This window comes from Puntigrus tetrazona, chromosome 5 (assembly GCF_018831695.1).
Source record: "Puntigrus tetrazona isolate hp1 chromosome 5, ASM1883169v1, whole genome shotgun sequence".
Taxonomy (NCBI): Eukaryota; Metazoa; Chordata; class Actinopteri; order Cypriniformes; family Cyprinidae; genus Puntigrus; species Puntigrus tetrazona.
In genome coordinates, this window is record NC_056703.1 from 19,619,320 (window position 1) to 19,639,263 (window position 19,944).

Sequence of the window (19,944 nt, forward strand, 5' to 3'; positions counted from 1 at the left end):
TGTCGTTATCCAGAAACTTACTCAGTGTTGTATCAGCTTACTCCTGGGCGCGTTTTTGAAACCACACACCTCGAGTAAGCACGGTCCGGGTTGATCAACCGAGACTTCAGGGGTTAAGCAGACGGCAAACTAACCTCGCTTTCCGGAACACCTCTGTCTTTACGGTTCTTACACTACCGAGTCAATAACGTTAGGCGTGTTCAACTTGTACCGCGGCCGCCGATCGGTGCACGACATCAAAGAGCATATGGAAGCAGCGGCTGTCGAGCGCTCTCGCGGTACTTTGATGTCAAACACCGATCGGCGTCTGCAGCGAACACACCTCCTGTCAGGTAGCGCGTGCGAGACCGAGCGTCATCGCGTGCACGCCACTCCTCAAGACTCCCTGAAGCTTTCGGGCTGTTTGTGTGCGAGAGAAGACAGTAGGACCTCGGTGTCAACGGAGCGACTTTGCGCTTGGCTTCTCCGACCCTCGTAGTGCGCGATTTAGTTTTTGTGCACATCGTTGACAAACCACTGCTTTCAGCCCAGAATGCAGCGCGCATGTGGAATACGGGAAAGTCACAGATGAAGCCGTGCGCGTGATTTCGGTAACGAGTGGCAGATCCAGGTGAGTCTCCGTATTGTGATGTTTTATAATGCCTTGAAAACCTGAAACAGATTTATTTTATTGCATCTCGGTCTCTGTGCGTATGTAAATGCACGTATAGTGATCGATGCTATTTTATGTAGTTTATTATTTGCATTGTGTTTAAAGAAGCTTAGACTTTGAAGCATAGGTAAAGGTATAGATCCACAGCCCGCATTACATAACCTCTTCTTTCTTTAAAGTAGTAGCCTACTGTGTTTTTTCTTCAGCTGGGTTGACCTGGGATCATGAGTTGACTTTCTGACCCGCCTGGTCTTGGCTTACTGAAGCAATATGTGTTTGTTTATTGCTATCACATTGTTATCAATGAGAAGGCTGTGGCAGGAATGGTCTCTGGAGGAATAATATGAGGAGACAGGATTTGCTACTCTGTAATTATAGTCTAGGTTGCTGTTCCTTCCTAATGTTTTGAGTATGAGGATACATTTTAAAAGAAGACTTGCTTCTGTGGTGATTGAATGATAGGCAGCGCTGGGGATGACGCGTTACAAACAAAAAAGCAACTCGAAAAAACACTTTACTTTTTTTAATTTGCAAAAAAGTAGGTCTAGTTCTCTCGTTTACTGATTTACGGACTGACGAGTCTCCCGTCCCCAGGTTGAGAGAAATCAGAAGGTCAGGGCCATGGCGTGCGCTGTGTGAATACAGTTTAGTTCTGGACTCAATGTGAGTGTGCGTTAATTTAAAATAAAATGATGTAGCATTCATCAAAATGAATTAAAACAGTGAAATGCAACAAATGATGCAAACCCGCAATAATTAAATGTTAAGACAAATGTATCTAATCCCATTTTATTTACCGACGTCTTTGCTGCTGAATTTGATGAACCAGTTCAACCAATTACCTTTATTTCTATAATTTATAGAGCTTTTAACAGTACGCATCGTGTCAAAGCACTGAACGCTATCAAACTGGAGAAGAGTCAGTAATGTACAATGACAAGATTATTAGAAAACTGTGTTGAAGTGTATTGAATCCTCTTCTCCTGTATTCTGCTGTATAGACACACTTTTGCTTTTCCTTCAGCCTGAGGTTTATTGATTACACTTTTTGGTCTGAAAGGGCTTTTACATTTGCTATAAATAGAACTTCTTCTATTATAAACAAACAGTCCTTCTCATATTTAAAAAGTAACGCGAAAATATCATAACATTACTTTCCATTAAAAGTAACGTAATTAGTTACTTTTTTAGTGAATAAGCAATATAGTAATGCATTACTTTTAAAAGTAACTTTCCCCAACACTGATCACTGGTCTGTTTTTAGACATGTACTACCCATCTATCTATATCCTTCATGTTTTGTTGTGGTCATTTTGAGCCAGTAAGTATTTTCTTTTTCCTGAAAATACTTGTCAATGTTATTGCATTGAACTAAAGATTAGGCTTACACTTGTTACTCTTCTTAATCTGGCCAGCACAAAAATATTAAACTGGATTCAACTTTTTTTTTTTAAATCATTTTCCACCAATAAGCACAGATTGCTGATTGAACGTTATCGATACAACTCGTTGAGCAAACGTCCACATAATGTTTCAAAAAGTAATTTATACCTGGACTTCAATCCGCTTCCTTCTCAATATGTACATATGATGTGTGAAAATAAAGGACTGTACTGACCACGGCTCGTTGCATTTGGTTAAATTTTTGGATACTCAGTGTATTTGCAAATAAAGCTGATGGCATGAAAACTATACAGATGCAATTCAAAGATTGTAGCAGATCATTGTGTTTTTACAATGACCCAAAAACATAAAGCGCATGAACTGGCCATTCAGTCGCCGTCTCTCGCTGGAACTCATCCATTTCCAAGGCTGTAACTTTCCATTAAGTCACTTCTATGCGCCTCCGTTTGCCGTGTTTGACTCTTTTGTGGATGCCTTGTGTTCGTAACCTTGTACGTTATGCTGTCAGGAATAATCATTGATGAACTCCGTGTTAGACATTTCTTCTGGGATCACGGTGTGCTTGTGCTTTTTTTGAACTCGACTGTTTGAATCAAAAACAATTGGATGAGTTTTAAAATGATTTGTCGGCGTGTCCTGCTTTCGCAATCAAACGGAAATGGTACATTTCGCCATTATTTTACTTGGCTGAGAACGAAATTCTGTACCAAAAATAATTAAGCCTGCGTTAACTTGGCTGATCTTAGATAAGTCCGATAAAAACCATTTTGGCACGGAGTTAACTGCACACAATTTTGTACACACACTGATGACCATTCAGCTGTTGTGATGAGTGAAGGTGTTTACACATGCTAAGTGGTTGTTTTGCATGTCTAGAATGATGTTTCAAGTAGAAACAAGCTCTACAGGTGCTATTTAACGTGCATGGTGTGGACATCTCACTTTGTGGACATGACTTTGACTTTGACTTTGGACGTTTGTTTCACGTACAGGAAAAATGCGGGGAGATGCAGAGCAGGCACTGACTCTGATGTGGCTCCTCTCTTGGACCTCACACAGCATGTGTAAGTGAGGGGAAACGCAGCTTTAAAAATTCAAAGAATATATTCAGGCAGTTGCTGTAAACTTTTTCCAGCATTTAATCATTTGGAGGCCTTTACACAATACGTCAACATTACGTACCATTCAGAACCGAATTGCTGCATTTGTATGGAGGTGGCGAACAGGACGCAGATTTTTAAAGTGTATATTGAATTTAGGAAAATGATTCACAGAATTCTATTTCCGAAACGGTCTGTTAGTAATCAGTGTTTGAAACGCCACTTTTAATAGTAGGCCTAATATTCTTACAGATGTGTTATCGTATAATCTTTCCAGGTAATTCGGTCCCCGGGAGGCCCAGAATAACAAGATGTCGCTCGCCTGAGAAAGAGACTTTCACTTGCTGGTGGGAGCCTGGGTCAGCGGGGGGACTGCCCACCAGCTACCACCTGTATTACAGAAAAGAGAGGTGATCCTTCATCCTTCATATGGATAGCTGTCTTTTTTTGTGCCCAGTGGAAAAAAGACTCTTATGCTAACGAAGGTTGCATTTTTAAGAATCAACAATAAAGTAAAAACTGTAATATGTTTTAGATATTAACCATTAAAAAGAATAATAAATAGAATTATTCCTGTTATGGCGTTACCTCAGAGTCACAAGATCCGTCAGAAATCAATCAGCACTGATTGTTGAGATATTGTGAATGTTGAAAACATCTGTGCTCCTTAATTAAGTTTTTGTGGAAACCGCGATCTTAAACCTTTAAACTATCAACTTTTTCAGCTCTTTGGAAGTCTTTGAGTGTCCGGATTATCATAAGGCGGGAAACAATTCCTGTTATTTTGATAAGCGACACACGTCTATTTGGATCATATACAACATCACAGTGGTGGCCTCCAATGCACTGGGAAAAGCCTATTCAGAGTCTGTAGAAGTTGATGTTATGGATATCGGTGAGTTCATGTAACGTGTTTACAAAATATTGAAATGCATCCAGAAATGCTTTTGTTTTTACGTGCTTGCGATATGCCCCTGGTGTATACTGACCATGCATGGGTGGTTAATGATGTTTTACTACAGAGGCCAATTTCAGCGTTGTTTTGACAACAGCCACAGTGCAGTGAGCTGCCTGCTAAATATAGCGTATGTAAAGATTTCCTGTGGCTATAAGGGCACACACAGCAAAATCAGCAAAATCTTTATTGTAAAACATTTCTTTGAAAGCTGCTTTTTAGCTTTCACTTGGATCTTCATACTAGCACACGAGATTGGTAAAACTGCATGTGCACGTACACTGTTTAGTTACAATTTCCCTTGAAACGGTTCAGCCAGAAATGTGTGCGCACTGGGCTCTTCCATCTGTAACGGTGAGTTAAACGGCGATGACTCTTAGAGCATCTGAGTGAAATGGAAAAGTACTAAATGGCACTCAACGGAAGGAGCTCTGGCTGACCAGCTGAACTGAATGAGGACGAACAGGTTTGCGTCTCGCATACTGCAAAACTCAAGCCACGTATCGAATATCCCGTCGCAGATGCTTGAATGTGCTGGCATATGGCACATTTTTAATGCAATAAGAGCAAATACGCTACTGTTCAAAAGCTGGGGTTATTATGATTTTTTAAATTGTTTTCAAAAGACATCTATTATGTTTATCAAGGATGCGTTTATTTGAAAAACACAGTAAAAGAGAAATATTTTGAAATGTCATGAAATCTATTTTAATATGTGTATAGGCCACAACCAGTTCTAAGTTGCTTGAGTGTATTTGTAGCAATAGCCAACAATACATTGTATGGGTCAAAATTAATTTTGCTTTTAAGCCAAAAATCATTAGTATATTAATGAAAGATCATGTTCCCTTTTGTACATTTACTACCATAAATATAAAAAATGTTTTGATTTAGTAATGTGTTTAAATAACCTTTTTTTCACCCTCAGATTCCATATTTTAAAATAGTTGTATCTCTTCCAGTATTGTCCTAACAAGCCAATTTATTTATTTAGCTTTGAGATGTGGTTCAGGGTCACATTTTCTTTCTGAGATGATGATGTGGTGCTCAAAAAACATTTTTTATTATTACTGTTGAAAACCTGTTGTGCTGCTTAATATTTTTGGGAAACCCTAATCAAGTTCAAAATAACATTTATTTACCATTTTAAAGAGCATTAAAAAAAAGGAAAACCAAAATCTTCTGTAACATTATAAATGTCTTAATTTTTGACTTGTGTTCTTACTGAATGAAAAATAATTTAATAATTAAGGATCTATGTAAACCACATTTAGTTTATTTCCTCTTGCCCCTGTCTGATTCTACTGGATCATCGTGTGTTTGCAGTTGATTGTCATTTTAATAAGATTTATCTTCTTCCACACAGTACAGCCTCACCCTCCAGAGAATGTGAATGTGACTTTCATGCAGACCACGAACAGCCCCTATATCCTGGTGCAGTGGCAGCCTCCGCACGATGCAGACGTACATTCAGGCTGGGTAACAATCAAATACGAAGTTTGCTTAAAAATCAGCAACAGGGGAGACGAGGAGGACAGCAGTTGGGAGGTGAGACTGAGCTAGTTTCAAGGGCTGATTTAAGTTTTGAAGACGTGAAATTTCATTTTGACTGAGACGTAGTTTTCATTGTTGTGTTTTTAGTCATATAGTGCTGGAAAACAATCGGAGTTTAGCATGTATAGTCCACAGCCAGGAGCAAATTACGTTGTGCAAGTGCGCTGTAAACTAGACCACGGCCTCTGGAGTGAATGGAGCCCTTCTGCCTTCCTCCAGATTCCAGACAGTAAGATGATACTAGCTCCAGCAACCCAATCTTTCTCACCTCCAGCCATTGTGCTGTGTTACTCAGCATTTTTAACCTTACATAACAGTGTCTAGGCTGTATTAAAATTAATGAATTAAATTTTATATATATATATATATATATATATATATATATATATATATATATGTAAACAGGGCATTGTGTTTCTCATATTACAGATATGTCTGACACACAGAATGTGGTTATGATTTTTGCCGTTACGTTAACCATCATCATTTTCCTGTTGACTGCAGGCGTGCTGACCGTCAAGATAACACCGTAAGCATTTCTCAATTGCATTTACAAAGGAATTTAAACTGATAACACAGAACTGTACACAGAATTTCCTACAGAATACAGTATTCTCTAAACTTGAGACACAACTTGAACATTAATATAACACTGTAGCCACTTTACTTTTCAACACAGTTTCCTTCTGATTTATTAGCTGCTATAAGTAACTGGAAGAATAACAAAGTGCAAAACTTTACCGAAGAATAAAACAAATTGCATTAAAAACCATTGTGTTCATATTTAAAATGCAAGCTAATTCTGTATTTCTTTATTCTTCTCTAGGGTGAAGCATTTTGTACTGCCACCGATTCCAGAACCAAAAATCAGTGGCTTGAGCACTCAGCTCCTTCAGGTACAGCAGACGCTACCATATTTCTGCATTAATTCATATATTATTTTATTCATTAATTTATTTAAGGTGCACTTTTGTTGTATGAAGTTATTTCAGAAGTTGATTCTGTATTTCAGAGTGTTGATAACCAAACAGTTCTGGTTCCTATTCACGCTCACTGTATGGTCAAAAATACAATAAAGTGAACAGGGAATGATTGTTTGGTTATAAACATTCTTCAAAATATGTTAACCAGGACCACAAAACAGTCACATGTGTCAAATTTTCTAAACTGAGATGTGTACATAATGTAAAATCCATTGGTTAAAATAGGACAATATAACCCATAAAATCTATTTTTGATTATCGCTACAAATATACCCTAGCTACTTCCAGGCTCACAAATTGTTTTTGTGTTCAACTTTTTTTTGTGTGTGATGTAAATATGCCTCCAGAAGTAAATTATGACAGAAATTTAGTTTTGGGTGAATGAGCCATTATTTTGCTGTTTTGACTTCAATGTAAACAGCTGTGGGTTTGCAGTAAAACCGAATATAATTTTTAACTGGCCAATTTATCAATAACAGCTGCACAACATTTGCATTACATTGGTACATTTTCTCAGAACAATCAAAAGGATTTTGGTAATAAAAATAGGAGGAGATGTTTTAAAAAAATTCTAACAGCCAGTGTTCTGACCCAATTAAACTCCAATTTCAATATACAAAGGTAATTTTACTTCTCATTCACAGAGTGGGAAGTCTGAGGAGATCTTCAGTGCTCTGATTACTCCAGGATATCCCCAAATAGCCCAAAGTTCAGACTGTCAAGTTGAGTGTCTCGTGATCTCTGACTATGATGAGGAAATGGATTTTGATGGCATAGCTCACCTTGATTACCGAAAAGGACAAAATCGTCCCACAGATAAGGCACAAAAGATCTCTCAAAACTGCATCAGGATCTCATTGAACAGCAGTCAGGATCTAAAAACAACACTGAGCGAAAATGTCCACGCTGGGACCATCTCCAATCAGCTAAGTGCCACCAGCAGTGTTCTTGGAGAGCCTCAACAACTGCTTCACCTTGATTGCAATGTCTCACCAGTAAAAGCTCAGTACCAAAACACTCAAATGAGCTCTGGTCAAAGTTGTGAGCATGTCAGCATCGACCCTGCTGGACTCACAGAGTACGTCGAGGTTGACAAAGACCAAAAAGCTCAGGTCAGGGAGGACTACAGTATGGTCAGTGACGTTATCAGTGATAACATCCTTGTACTGCAAGACAACATCCCTGTACAGGGACACAAAGAGGTCAAATGTGACAAAAAGTCCAAAACTGAGGAAACGGGAGGTATTTTCGAACCTCTGGGATATTTGGAAACCCTGACAACATTTTCAAGTGGATCTTGACTATTTTTTTAAGAGGTTTGGGTTTGTTTTGTCTGGTTGTGTCCTGCTCAAACTGTCAAGCACTTTTTGTTAGTAGAGTTGTGAGAAGGTTCTTTCAGAGATCTGGCGTGCGTTTCCTGTACAATGACATAACTTGCTGCTGAACTACCATAGAGCTATTCCTGAAACTTCTGACTGATCATTTGAGCCCCATTGTTTCAACAATCTAGAGGTCACACAGTTGCTGGAAGAATTACTTCTGCTAATTAATCTTTTCGCATCAGTTTAATGTCCGATTGTTGATGTAAATAACAAAAAAGGACTATATTTTTGTTCGCCACTGTAATGTTTTATTCACAGGTTTCTCTGGAGACTAGAGCGCATTCACACTCTTCAAAAAACTGCACTTCCATATTACCTGATAAACTATATATATACACAGTTTGCAGAAATACACAAATGTTTCTGTGGATAAAATAGGCTAAATAGCAGGAAGCTGCAGTAATGGGTTTAAAATTAGATTAAAAGCCACTTTCTCTAAAGACCTGGCACTTTTCACAATGCTTGCTGATCTTTTACGGTTGATTGTTGTTAAGAATTTTTATACATTGAAAAATACAGAAAAGCAAATTTTGTATATTTATTCAAGATGATACTACGAATATAAGAAGTGTGAGATTTCTTTGGTCAAAAAAAACAGTAACTTTACCTAGTATTTATTGAACTAGATCTAGTATTTGTATTTCATACCAATCCATTTTATTTAATCTTGATTTATTACACTGATTTAATGTTAAAATAGTCATCGATATTCACTTGTTTTACATTCTTCTGATTTTATAATTCTTACCTTGAGCACTCTTCAGGACTAGAATTAAGACTAATGTCAAACAATAGATTGGATCTGCACAAAAGGGTTGTCAAAGCTTAACCAAAGACATGGGCAGTGAGCCCAAAACAGTCTGGCCGGCCTTTGATGTTTTTTTTCACCTTATATAGAGTGCCTCAGAGAAGCTAGTTACAGCGGCAGACACGGACAGGTCAGCTGGTCTCATCATTGAACATTTATGGTCTGCAGTGCTGCAGTAAAGAGTTACTTTAAGTCAAACATTGACTTAACACTATACAAGGACAAATATTTGGTTCAGCACGAGAGAACTATTGTGCAGCTTTTCTGTGTAGTTTAAATTAGACTGCAATCCATTTGTTTTTATATCGTTGTGGTAAAAATATGTATTTTGTTTGTGATGTAACAATGCTTAATACGGCAAGAAATGTAATATGAAGGTATGCAAAAACTGTTAGCACAGTAATGCATTGGTGTTTCCAGTTGGAGTTCATTACATTCTTTCACTGCCAGTGGCATGTGGATTTCAGTTTTCTATCAACTGCTGGACAGCATCCATTGAAAATCACTCAAAGGTTAGGAATGATTATATTTTTGACCATAACATTTGAATAACCCCCTTTTTTTGTCTTAAGCTGAAATAAAAAGTTATATAACAAAGAAGCTGAACATGGACGGATAAAAATGCATTCTGCAAAATCTGTTTTGTACGTAAAGTGATCATGACTTTTTATGAGATTTGGATTACTATGATTTCTTCTACAATCTATTTATTATATATCATTATATGTTTGGGTAAAAGGGCTTTCAACAGAGGAACAACATGAAAAAAAGTCTCATGGGCTTGGAAAGACACGAGTGAAAACCTGAGGGCAGAAGTTTAATTTAGAAGTGTATATCTTTAGTATACCTTTAAAGGAGTAGTTCACCTCAAGTTGTTTTAAAGGGGTCGTAAGATGTTGCTAAAAAGAACATTATTTTGTGTAATTAGTGTAATGCAATGTTTATGTGTTTTAAGTTTCAAAAAACTCATTTTACACATACTGTACATTATTGTTTCTTCTCTAAACCCGGTCTTCCTGAAACGGGTCGATTTGTGCAAAGCTCATCGTTCTAAAAAAGCGAGGTGGCTCTGATTGACCAGCTCAGTCTTTTAATCATGACTTGGTACTTTCACTGCTCAAAACTGTTTGAATAGTAAGTAGCAGATTTTTAAATAAGAAAATGCAACTTACTTATAGGTTGTGAGTCAGAAGCACCAGACTTTCCTTGCAGAGCTGGAATTACTCATAGTCTGTGCGCAACTAGTATAGACTGCTTCCAGGTTCAGGGAATAGTCCTCTGTAAATGCTATAATATTTGGGTTGAGCCGTTCTGGAATGGTGTTGTAAATACAACTTAACCACTCATTACTAGTTATGTCCTCTTTTGGAAGCACAAAGAAAGTAGTTTCACTTTCACAGCAGACAGTGTCTCCAGAACATGGCACCCTCAGCAACACTACAGCCAGAATAATAGCACCACCTTCTTTCTTTGCGCAAACATTTGGGCAGTGTTACAAAATAAACCCACTCTGTGACGTAGAAAAGTGGGAGCATGTCATAACTTTCATAAAGAATATCTCTTTGGTTTTGAGACTTTAGTCTTTGCTACTTTAGAGATCATATCTATGCACAAACAGCTTGTGACACGTCAAGAAAAATAAAAATTTTAAATTGCACCATGACCCCTTCTAACCTGTACGAGTTTTAATTTCTGTTAAACAAATTTTAAGGCAGGTTCATATCAAAACAATTGCTGGTCCCCATTGACAGCCATAGTATGGAAATAAACGTATAATGGAACAACTGGGGAGTCAGTAAATGACAGAATTCTCACTTAAGTGAACTATCCCTTTGAGCACTGAAGATTCATTACTTATTTCTATTAATTTATAATGGTATTTCAAGGACAGGCACATTTGACACAAAGTCCTTTATTGCAATGGATTTATTGCAAATACTAGAGAAAACTCTAAAACCTTCACAATCACAAAGTTGTTTTTGGTCCCAAAGTCGACATTCTGAAAACACATAGAAGCAGGTACAATGGTTTGCTTGTGAAAATGATTTGTCACTGTTAAATGAAACATGAATTGTCAGCTCTATGCTACATGTATATGCCATGAACCACTGAGTACTACACAAGTGCATAACACACACACACACACATTCCCTATTAACTGCAGTCGACAGCATAAAGGCATAGAGCTAAACTAACGTTGAGAATTTTAAGGAGAACCACCTCGAGCACTCAGTATTAATGGTTTAGCTAGTGTTGAGGAACAGCCAGCGGAGAGTTATAAATTAAAAGTGAAGTCTATGATTTAGGTAAGTGATGTTTAATAAGTTCTAGGAAGGAGAGGTATTCCCATAAACAGTTCATGGTCATAACAATCATTCGCTTTATGAGCCTTCAGAATTAATGACGACACGTGGGCAAAACACAGTGGTCATGATCAGTAAAATTGTGCATCCATCTGGAGAAGAAAAATACATTTGATTTACAAATGGAAACGTACATAAATTAAGTGGTTCAGATTGTTTCTGTCATTTTAACAAACTATTACACTTGTTTGAATAGAAATAGAGGGATAATAGCTACTTGCAAAAATATTCACCATTCAGAATGTGGAAACATCAAACTAAGTATGTGATCTCTATAAGAAAATATTTTAGTCAAGGGCTCTTCTCTGTTTTCATCTGTATTGCCTCTTGATTTAATACACAGTTCCAGGTTACAGGAATATACGCTTACATTATTTTAATAAAACCCTCTAGACAGGCACATTTGGTACTTCAATCTATTCCTGACATTTTTCACAGGGTGCTAAAGGCTCATGTGGGGTTCGAAACCCTGTAGCGATGTGTTTCCGTGTCACAGAAGCGTGACCTCAGCTCTGCAAAACAAACAAAAACAGACATTTTGTCTCATTCGTCGATGTACTTCCATCAACTTCCTTCATGGTCATCCAGCAGATGCTCTGAACTAATGGAAATGGATGATAACTGGTCCTCAAAATTTAGGAAAGGGTGGCTGTAATTTTTCTCGAGCATTTTCTTCCAGACTTTCACTGAAACAGATGAAATGAGTGAAGAGTGAGTAATTCTTGTAAAGAAATAAAATCTGTTTTCACATCAAATATGTAACAAATGATAACCACTTTAGTGATGCTTTCAAATACTCCTTTCTGGCTGATTATTCATTCAATAATTGTCTATTTTGTGATTGCCATTTATTTGAATTTTACAATAAAAACTGTAATATGTTATAAGTATATGTAATGGCTTCAGTGTCACATGATCCTTCGGAAATCATTCTAATATGATGATTTGATGCTCAACAAGCCAATGTTGAAAAAAAAAGAACCAGAATTGTTTTATAACCATGCATTTTAATCTGGTTTTATTTTATATTTAATGTTAAATGTATGAACCACCATATAGAGATATAATTACATGAACTCTTAAGTCTATGCATACATGGCCAACCTACCAATAAACAAAGCAGGGCCATTCTGTGTAAACAGTGTAATGTTTGTCATTTTGACCTCCCTTTACAAAATAGTGGATTACTCAGTAAATATGCATTTTAGATTTTGGCTTTCATCGCCACACATGTTTATCATTTACTGACAAAATTAAAAACTTGGGCTGTGGACGTTTCTGAAATTTGGTTGATTTGACACAGAATGACCCAGCAGCTAAGTTACACATTTACATATTTAACAGTTAATGGAGCAGTTTAACAGAATAGGTAACTAAAAGAATAATGAAACTGTAGTATTGCATGCAAAAGCAATAAATTCTTGCTATTTTTAAGTCTTTATTTTGAACATACTGTACTCTGGCTCTTCAGTTCCAGAAGGTTCTCCTGACGGCTCCACCTCCTGCTGCTCCACCTCCTCCTCCTGTTCTTCCTGTGATACGGCCTCCAGATTTGCAATCATCACCTCATAGGCCTTCCTGGCCTCAGCCGACAACTCAATCATTTTGTGATAGTTGTCCTGTGGCCATTAAATACAAAGTGCACCAAATTAATACAGTCAGTATCACGACTTATATTCACAGTAACGCCACTCTAGATTCTTCACAAACTGAATCTGAAAGGACAAAGTCTAACTCAATAACGGCAGGATATTAACCACAACCAACTATAACCAGAAACATCTGGTACTTACCTGTGCGCCATCATAGTTAAAGATGCCCACCAAGCTAACAGGCACAGCTTTATTAACACAGCGGCCAAGCGCCTTCCTTGACAAGGCAAACACAAATGGGATGCCTTGTTCCCGGCATGTGTCGATTATAGTGTGAAGAGCCTCGTCTAGACCACCTATATTAACAAAACAGGCCCCCCCCATCAGCAACAAAGAACCAAAATATGAGTCTGGTGCCGTAAATTCACTGTACCTTTGGACTGAATGCGTTCACAGTTGGGCGAGATGATAACGCACTTGACCTTCCTGAGTTTGAGGTGTTTCAGCACCTCTCGTAGGCCCATGACCAGCCTGCGCTTCATCCTGGCCTTCATGGGGTCTTTCTGATAAAGACGATCCTGAAACCTCACCAGCTCCTTCAGCAAGCTGCTCACACATTCATCAACATCTTTTCTAAGCACTTGGTTGCAGTAGCTGTAGAATTAGCAAAAATAAATGTTGTCAATTAAATTAATTATAACAGAAATAATGTTATCTAAATTATTTACAAACTAAAAAATAAAAACACCTCTAAAACATTTATTAATTTCAGTTAATATACTTTTTTTTTTTTACATTACTAATGTATTACTAAAAGTTAATCTGTTAATAATAGTCCCAAACTAACAAAGTACAGTTGTAGTTTTATTAATTAACGTTAACAAAAGGTTAATAAACATTTGTAACAAATTTATTGACAATTGGTAAATTATTGTTGTTGTCCTTTGGTTGTTGCCATTGTTAAAAATTATCATAATTTTCTCTAAAAATGTTATCATTTTATAAGGCATTTATTTCATCACGTCTTTAAATCTTTTTGTGAACAACATGCATATGTTTGGGAAACAAAACCAAATAAAAAAAACCCAAAACACCGATGTTCTTACTCTCTGAACTTCCTGCTGTGGATTTTGGGAAGATTGGGATTAGAATTAGGATTCCAGGATTTTAGCGTTGCATTTTCTGACAAGCTGTCATCCAACCTATGATGAGATGGTGAACCAGGCTGACCACTCTCGGACTCCTCCGTACCAATGGGTTCAGGGTTGTCATCTATATCTAATACAGATTATGACAATTTCATTCTACATATTAATAAAACACAGAAACATTTCACATTCTTATCCACCTCAGTAATTGTCCACAATGTGAATATTGTACAGCGTTTCATACTTGTGTGAAGATGCTGGTCATGGTCGTCATGGCTTGTTTCAGAAGGATTCTCACTATTACTAGTTTCCTTTTCTCCAGCCTCGGTGGTCACTCGGGCAGGGTCTCTCTCCTCCAGCAGGCGGTTCTGTTTCCTTTCCTCTCTCTCCCGAAGAATGACCTCAAGGTTTAAAATAGCAAAACATCTTTAGGAACGCTGATCAAAAACAACTCACAATTCAAAAGAGAAAATAAAAAGATATCAAAGGTAAGTGTAATTTCTGCACCAAACATTTAGTGAAATCTCCAGAAATCACACACACTGAAACTGCAGGTGGACACTGCACTCACTCTTTTGAGTGGTGTTGGTTTTTTTGCCTTGGGTACTTCTCGCTGTTTTCCTTTCTTCACTAATGGACAGGTGGAGTCCAGCGGGTTGTGCGGCGTCTTCTCTTGCTGCCATGGCTTTTTCTGAACTGTAGGTTCTTTGCGGACTACAGGCAGAGCTCCTCCAACTAGCACACCAGTAATATTAATTTTAATATTGTCCTACAAAGAGTATCCACTAATATTTTTCAGCCAAATACCTGAAAGCGTTAGCGGTCGCTGGTCTTGTTTGGATTTGTGAGACTGTTGCTTCTCCTCAAGAACAGCCAGCATGTTTCCAAGGTCAAGCTTTACAGGAACTTTTGACTTCTTCTGACTAGTCTGATGAGACGAGATGGGGTATGAAACCATTACAATTTGTGACGGTCTCTTTTAGTCATTTATTCCGATTTACATATCGATCCTTTTAGATTAGATGGGGTTTAAACATTGCCCTGGAAACACACAAACCTGTGTTTTCTTAGGGTCACTAGATGCAGGAGTGGGTGTACTGTCTTTCTGCAAGGACACTCCCTCTTTTTGTGCTGCTAAATGTCCTTTCAGGTCCTGAATCAATATCATTACAGATACAATTATCAGGTGCAAACACAAACACTTTACATCAACTGCTGGAGTGCTGGCATGAAAACTCACAAATGCAAGAGACAGGTTCGGAAACTCCTCTTCATCCTACAAAAAAAAAAAAAAATTAAATTGTATTATTAGTCCTTTTGTCATTTTTATTAGTTTTACATTTCTATATTCTACATTTTAGTTTTATTAATTTCAGTACTTAATTTAAACATTCCCATCTAATATTTATATTTTAATTCAATGAACAAAAGTGTTTTTAACAGCTTTAGTTAACAATAACTGATTTACACAGCAATTTATTTCCATGTAACAACTTAAAAAACTCGACTTCTAAAATCTAATATCAGAAATATCGCACTCGGCATACAGATTTGACAGATTTTACCTCAAACTTTGGAGGCTCCTGCTGTATCAGATGTTCCTCTAAGGTCTCCTCTGCGTTTTCAGACGCCGTTTTGGATTTCTTCTTTTTCTTCCTCTTCTTCTTTTCTGTCTTCTGTTCTACTGGCTGTGTAGTTAAATCCTCCTATTCACAATAACAAGGTAAAACTGTGTCTATTTTATATAGCTGTATGTTTGAAACGCCAAGCAACAATGCAGCAGCTTACCTGAGAGAGTGTGTTGGCTGTGAGGCTTTTCTGGATGACTCTGGGAGGCTGAGAAGCAATGTTTGCCCAGGACTGAGCAGAAGATCCAGTGGGGTTGGATACTGCACTGTCCTGATCTAAATCAAATTGGGGTTTAAACAATGTGATACATTTAATTCTTTTAGAATTGATTTTTAACTTAAAAAGCTATTTACACAAGACTTACAACCAATTTCTGAAACGTGATGCATTTCACAGTGAAACTGAATATTCAATAAGAACGTACACTGTGCAAAATAAGTGTGTTGTTTGTCATGAAGATCTTATTCATGAGCTGAACACGCATGAATTGTCCCTGAGTTTCTGTGTTCTGTGTCAGTAAAAAGGGGAATTTACTCCCATTTACAATAAAACTAGCATGTTTTTATAAAATACAAGCATATAGTACATTTACAACAAAATATATAGCTATTCAATTTACAGAACCTTTACAAATTGAATAAAAACATTTTTAAAAACTTGGGTACATTAAAGTCTTGCTTTGAACAAAGTGAAAAAAGCACCTGATCCCATAATTACAATTTCCCAACGATAAATGACTTCAATGCACCACGAGACAAAGAAAGATGTGTATTAGGAAAATCGAACGTTTGCAGATCTTCACCTGCTGTGACAGCTATGTCACACTTTCCACTGGACGGGACTTGTTGTGCCGACTTAGTTCTTCGTTTCGGTACATTCTAATAAAGAATGAAAAAAAGATTCATTGAGGCCATGAAGCCAGAATATGTTAGTAAACAGCTTGCGCTTTAACGGAACAATGTGCTCTTTGGCCCAGATCACCATGCATGAAGGTTACCTTGCTAATGGGTGCTGGTGAACTCTGACGCTCTGCTGGCATGACTGCACCAGCACAGACCCATGGTTCCTGGTGCAGGGAAGCTACTGTAGGGTTGCTGGGCGTGATATCACCTAATTCAGGGAAATCGGCTAGTTTCATCTCAAATGTGCTACTACATGTAATGGCCGATTTGACTCGTTCTGTGGTGTTTGGGGAAGGTTTGGTCCCTCTGTAACCTGAAAACAGAAACAAATGATCCACTTAAGATTTCATTCTTAATCTTTAAAGGCTTCTTAAGGAGAATAAGCACCTCTGTCTGTTGATCTCCTGCTGATTCTTTTGCCCTGAGATGAAGGCTCGGATCTGCTGTCCTTCAGTATCTGAAAGATTGAAAAACTTTATTAGGCTGTCGAATCGGTAACATTATATAAAATCAAATCTACCAAATGGCCATAACAGAATCTGACCTTTCCAGTCTGCTTGTTTGAACCATCGTTTAGACCACGGTGGGTTTTGAGATCAGCGCTCTTGTTGGTGTGAAAGCTGCTGTTGTTGGCGTGCGTTCTAGGTGCCATGTCATGCTGATTGTCTGCTGATCTCTGCCTTCTCTTGAACCAGTCCTCAGGGGACGACTGGCATGTCTTGTTTTTATGTGGAGCTCTGTGTAAAGATACAATTAATATAAAAACTGATCATTTAGCTAGTCAAAACTGGCTTAGATTCTGTTGTTCTTCATCGCATTGATATAAAGCGGCCATAAAAAGCCGAAAAGCAACTGATAAAATTGGTTTTAAAAAATGAAGACAAGAATGATTATTACACTTTATTGCTGTCAAATTCTAGAAAAAATAATTCATGGTTAAGATGCAGTTGACCAAATATAGCAAATTCTGTTATTATGCACCCTCATGTTGTTCCAAATGCATAACACTTTTAAAAAGTGATTTAATCCAAGCCTTGTGAAGAGATATGTCTGCTTTATAGGATGAACATGTTTAATTCAGGCTCTTATTTACACCTAAATGATAATTGACATATATAAAACATATCACATTTGCTAAACATTGAAGTGCAGATGAGACTTTAATCTTGAGTGGACCAGTTTAATCCATTTTGCAACCCCACTTCTTTTCTTTTCTTTTCTTCTGGGCTTTCAATGGATGGAAAGAAACTTATTTTCATTAAAGATTTCTCAGTGATTAGTGTGTGTAACTTGTTTACATTTCTAAAAAATTGTTTCAGGAAATTATAGAACTGCATTATGGTCACAAATTACAGATTGGTTCACACAAGTTCTTAATTTATATTTTTTTATATATATATATATATATATATATATATATATATATATATATATATATATATATAAAAGTGTGTGTATGTATTTATTTTACATTTTAGCTAATTTTTCAGCCACAATTTACCCTAAACAGCAACAAGGGAACAATATTTTGGCAATTTTGGCCGCTATATCTTGTTTCTTCCACCCTTCTTCCATTAAATGAAGTTAATTCTGATGGTCTGTCGCATCTGCAGAAAGCACTCGATTTGATTTGAGTTTATTATATAATGCACATAAATTTGTGCATTTTAAGTGGCCCAACTCTTCTTGAGGCTTTAACTGGAACACAAATCTAAATAAATTAATTCATAAATTCTCAATGCTTGCTTGATAGGACTGGTAAATAAAGTAAATAAATAAAGTGGTAAATAAAGATTCCACACTGTCAGTTATTTTTTTACCTTTTTAAATGATCCTCCATTTTGTCTTGCTGTGGAAGGCTATGAATCAAACAACTTGAGAGGATCCCAAACTCCAGGCTTCATTATCTGCGAGCACAGACACAGGTTCAAAGAACAGACTGGCGATAAGACGACACGTTTGAGCTGAAATTAAGTTGAATAAATAAAATAGCCAATCACTGTACGGAGAGCACAAATCTGCGTTTAAACAAACGGTGCTGAACGCATGTGTAAATGACAAATAATGACGCAGCAAGCAAATTAAATACTAAACGCCGCTCAGTAAACAGTCTTATGTCATAATCCACTCAACCAAAGTCACTTTCAGGGCCAACGGTTAAAAACACGGTTTAATATTAGTTACAACCCGACGTTTATTATTTTAGGAGTTCATAAGTGAATGTATGTTAGGCTTTTGCAGGACTGCTGTCGTAATGGAGATGATATTGGATCGGTTAGCAGCCAGCTACGATATCATGCAAACTTCTTTGATTCAAACTTTATCAAGTGAGATTGATCCTTACGTGTGAAAACATGACAGAGGGTCAGTGTGTCGCACGTTTAGCTGTCGACAGCTTCCAGCAGCTCTTTTGCGACGGGTTAACGAGCCATATGGGCTTTCTAGATGCTCGTATAGACAAGATATCTGAGCTAGTGTAAACACAGTCATGGTTGTAAACTACGCCAAAAAATCAACACATAGTAAAATATATATCATACCTTCTGACCTATAGCAAACTCCATTTTAAAAAGACGTATTCCGTTTGGTTGTGATGTAAAACTGGTAGGCCAAATAATTACAGATTAAGCTCAAAGTTGACAACAAGATCAGTTGGTGCGGGGACTTTTATTATGAAGGGTGGTCTGGTAGTAAGACATTACTCAACATACGGGTTGCAGGGTGTAAGGTAAAATGTAGTTGACGACCTGCTTAACAAAATGTAAGTGAAATTATGTATTATTTAATGTTCAGTGACTATTTTTTTTTTTACATTTTTTCTCAGCATGTGATCTTAATGGCATATGACAAATAATGTTTTAGGTGATTCTTCTTTGTTATATTGCTTTTTTTTTCCAGAAATATGGAAAAAAGGGGTTTTACGTTCATAAATGTAAATATGTAAAAAATGTAAACAACATCTTTAAGCAAAAAAAAAAAAAAAAAAAAAAAAAGGAATTCGTATTCATGTGCAGTTCCATCGTCTTTTATTAAGAATAATAATAATAATAATAATAAACTAATAAACGATATCCATACTGTAAAAATATACAAACATTTAAACAAGTTTGAATTTTTTTGTGATCGTTTGTATGCCTCGTCTTTCTATTCCTATTAAGTTCATTGCTAATAACATTTTTCTTATAAAATACTTACATAATTGCTTGTACGTTTTTATTTATTTTTGCATTATTAAAAACATCACCATACAATAACACAAAATAAAGATTAATAAAAAAAAACATTTTAATAGACAATAATCATCTTTATTTTATTTTTTTTTTACATCTGACGGAAAAGATACAATCAGTATTCACAATATGTACCAGTGTGTATATGCAGCCATATTAACCAAATATATAATGTAATTCTTGCAAATAAGTAGCACTGAAACAGAAGTACAAACATTTGTATCTGTCGATTAAGTGTTGCA

General features: G+C 36.8%; 3 protein-coding genes across 7 annotated transcripts in view; 1 reads left to right on the forward strand and 2 right to left on the reverse strand.

The window, feature by feature from the left end:
• Window positions 1–21: 21 nt before the first annotated feature.
• prlrb (prolactin receptor b) lies at window positions 22–10,501 on the forward strand. 3 transcript variants are annotated; one of them, XM_043238225.1, is made up of 9 exons: window positions 22–610; window positions 3,049–3,120; window positions 3,434–3,566; window positions 3,882–4,051; window positions 5,478–5,659; window positions 5,753–5,894; window positions 6,170–6,194; window positions 6,492–6,561; window positions 7,293–10,501. In XM_043238225.1, the coding sequence occupies exons 2-9, from the start codon at window positions 3,054–3,056 to the stop codon at window positions 7,947–7,949; spliced, it is 1,446 nt and encodes a 481-aa protein (XP_043094160.1). In that variant the 5' UTR covers window positions 22–610; window positions 3,049–3,053; the 3' UTR covers window positions 7,950–10,501. The 3 variants fall into 3 exon arrangements, with proteins under 3 accessions (XP_043094160.1, XP_043094159.1, XP_043094161.1); XM_043238224.1 differs by having other exon boundaries at window positions 23–610; window positions 6,095–6,194; XM_043238226.1 differs by lacking the exons at window positions 22–610; window positions 3,049–3,120; window positions 3,434–3,566 and having other exon boundaries at window positions 3,890–4,051; window positions 5,483–5,659; window positions 6,095–6,194.
• A 245-nt stretch (window positions 10,502–10,746) lies between these two features.
• Window positions 10,747–19,162, reverse strand: LOC122344682 (selenocysteine insertion sequence-binding protein 2-like). Of its 3 annotated transcripts, none has more exons than XM_043238220.1 (18): window positions 19,013–19,162; window positions 18,293–18,379; window positions 17,017–17,209; window positions 16,860–16,929; window positions 16,568–16,785; window positions 16,373–16,448; window positions 15,730–15,845; window positions 15,507–15,647; window positions 15,182–15,217; window positions 14,999–15,094; window positions 14,749–14,869; window positions 14,513–14,676; window positions 14,186–14,342; window positions 13,900–14,071; window positions 13,227–13,447; window positions 12,995–13,149; window positions 12,655–12,820; window positions 10,747–11,887 (listed from the first exon to the last, which is right to left on the reverse strand). In XM_043238220.1, exons 2-18 carry the CDS (start codon window positions 18,310–18,312, stop codon window positions 11,766–11,768), a joined length of 2,244 nt encoding a protein of 747 aa, XP_043094155.1. In that variant the 5' UTR covers window positions 18,313–18,379; window positions 19,013–19,162; the 3' UTR covers window positions 10,747–11,765. The 3 variants fall into 3 exon arrangements, with proteins under 3 accessions (XP_043094155.1, XP_043094156.1, XP_043094157.1); XM_043238221.1 differs by having other exon boundaries at window positions 19,021–19,146; XM_043238222.1 differs by lacking the exon at window positions 19,013–19,162 and adding an exon at window positions 18,817–18,929.
• Window positions 19,163–19,755: 593 nt separating this feature from the next.
• Window positions 19,756–19,944, reverse strand: part of mfsd10 (major facilitator superfamily domain containing 10) — a 5,688-nt gene continuing 5,499 nt past the window's right edge. The window contains 1 exon segment of the mRNA XM_043240922.1: window positions 19,756–19,944. This exon segment is cut by the window's right edge and continues 319 nt beyond it. The gene's annotated coding sequence lies outside the window, so the exon portion shown is untranslated.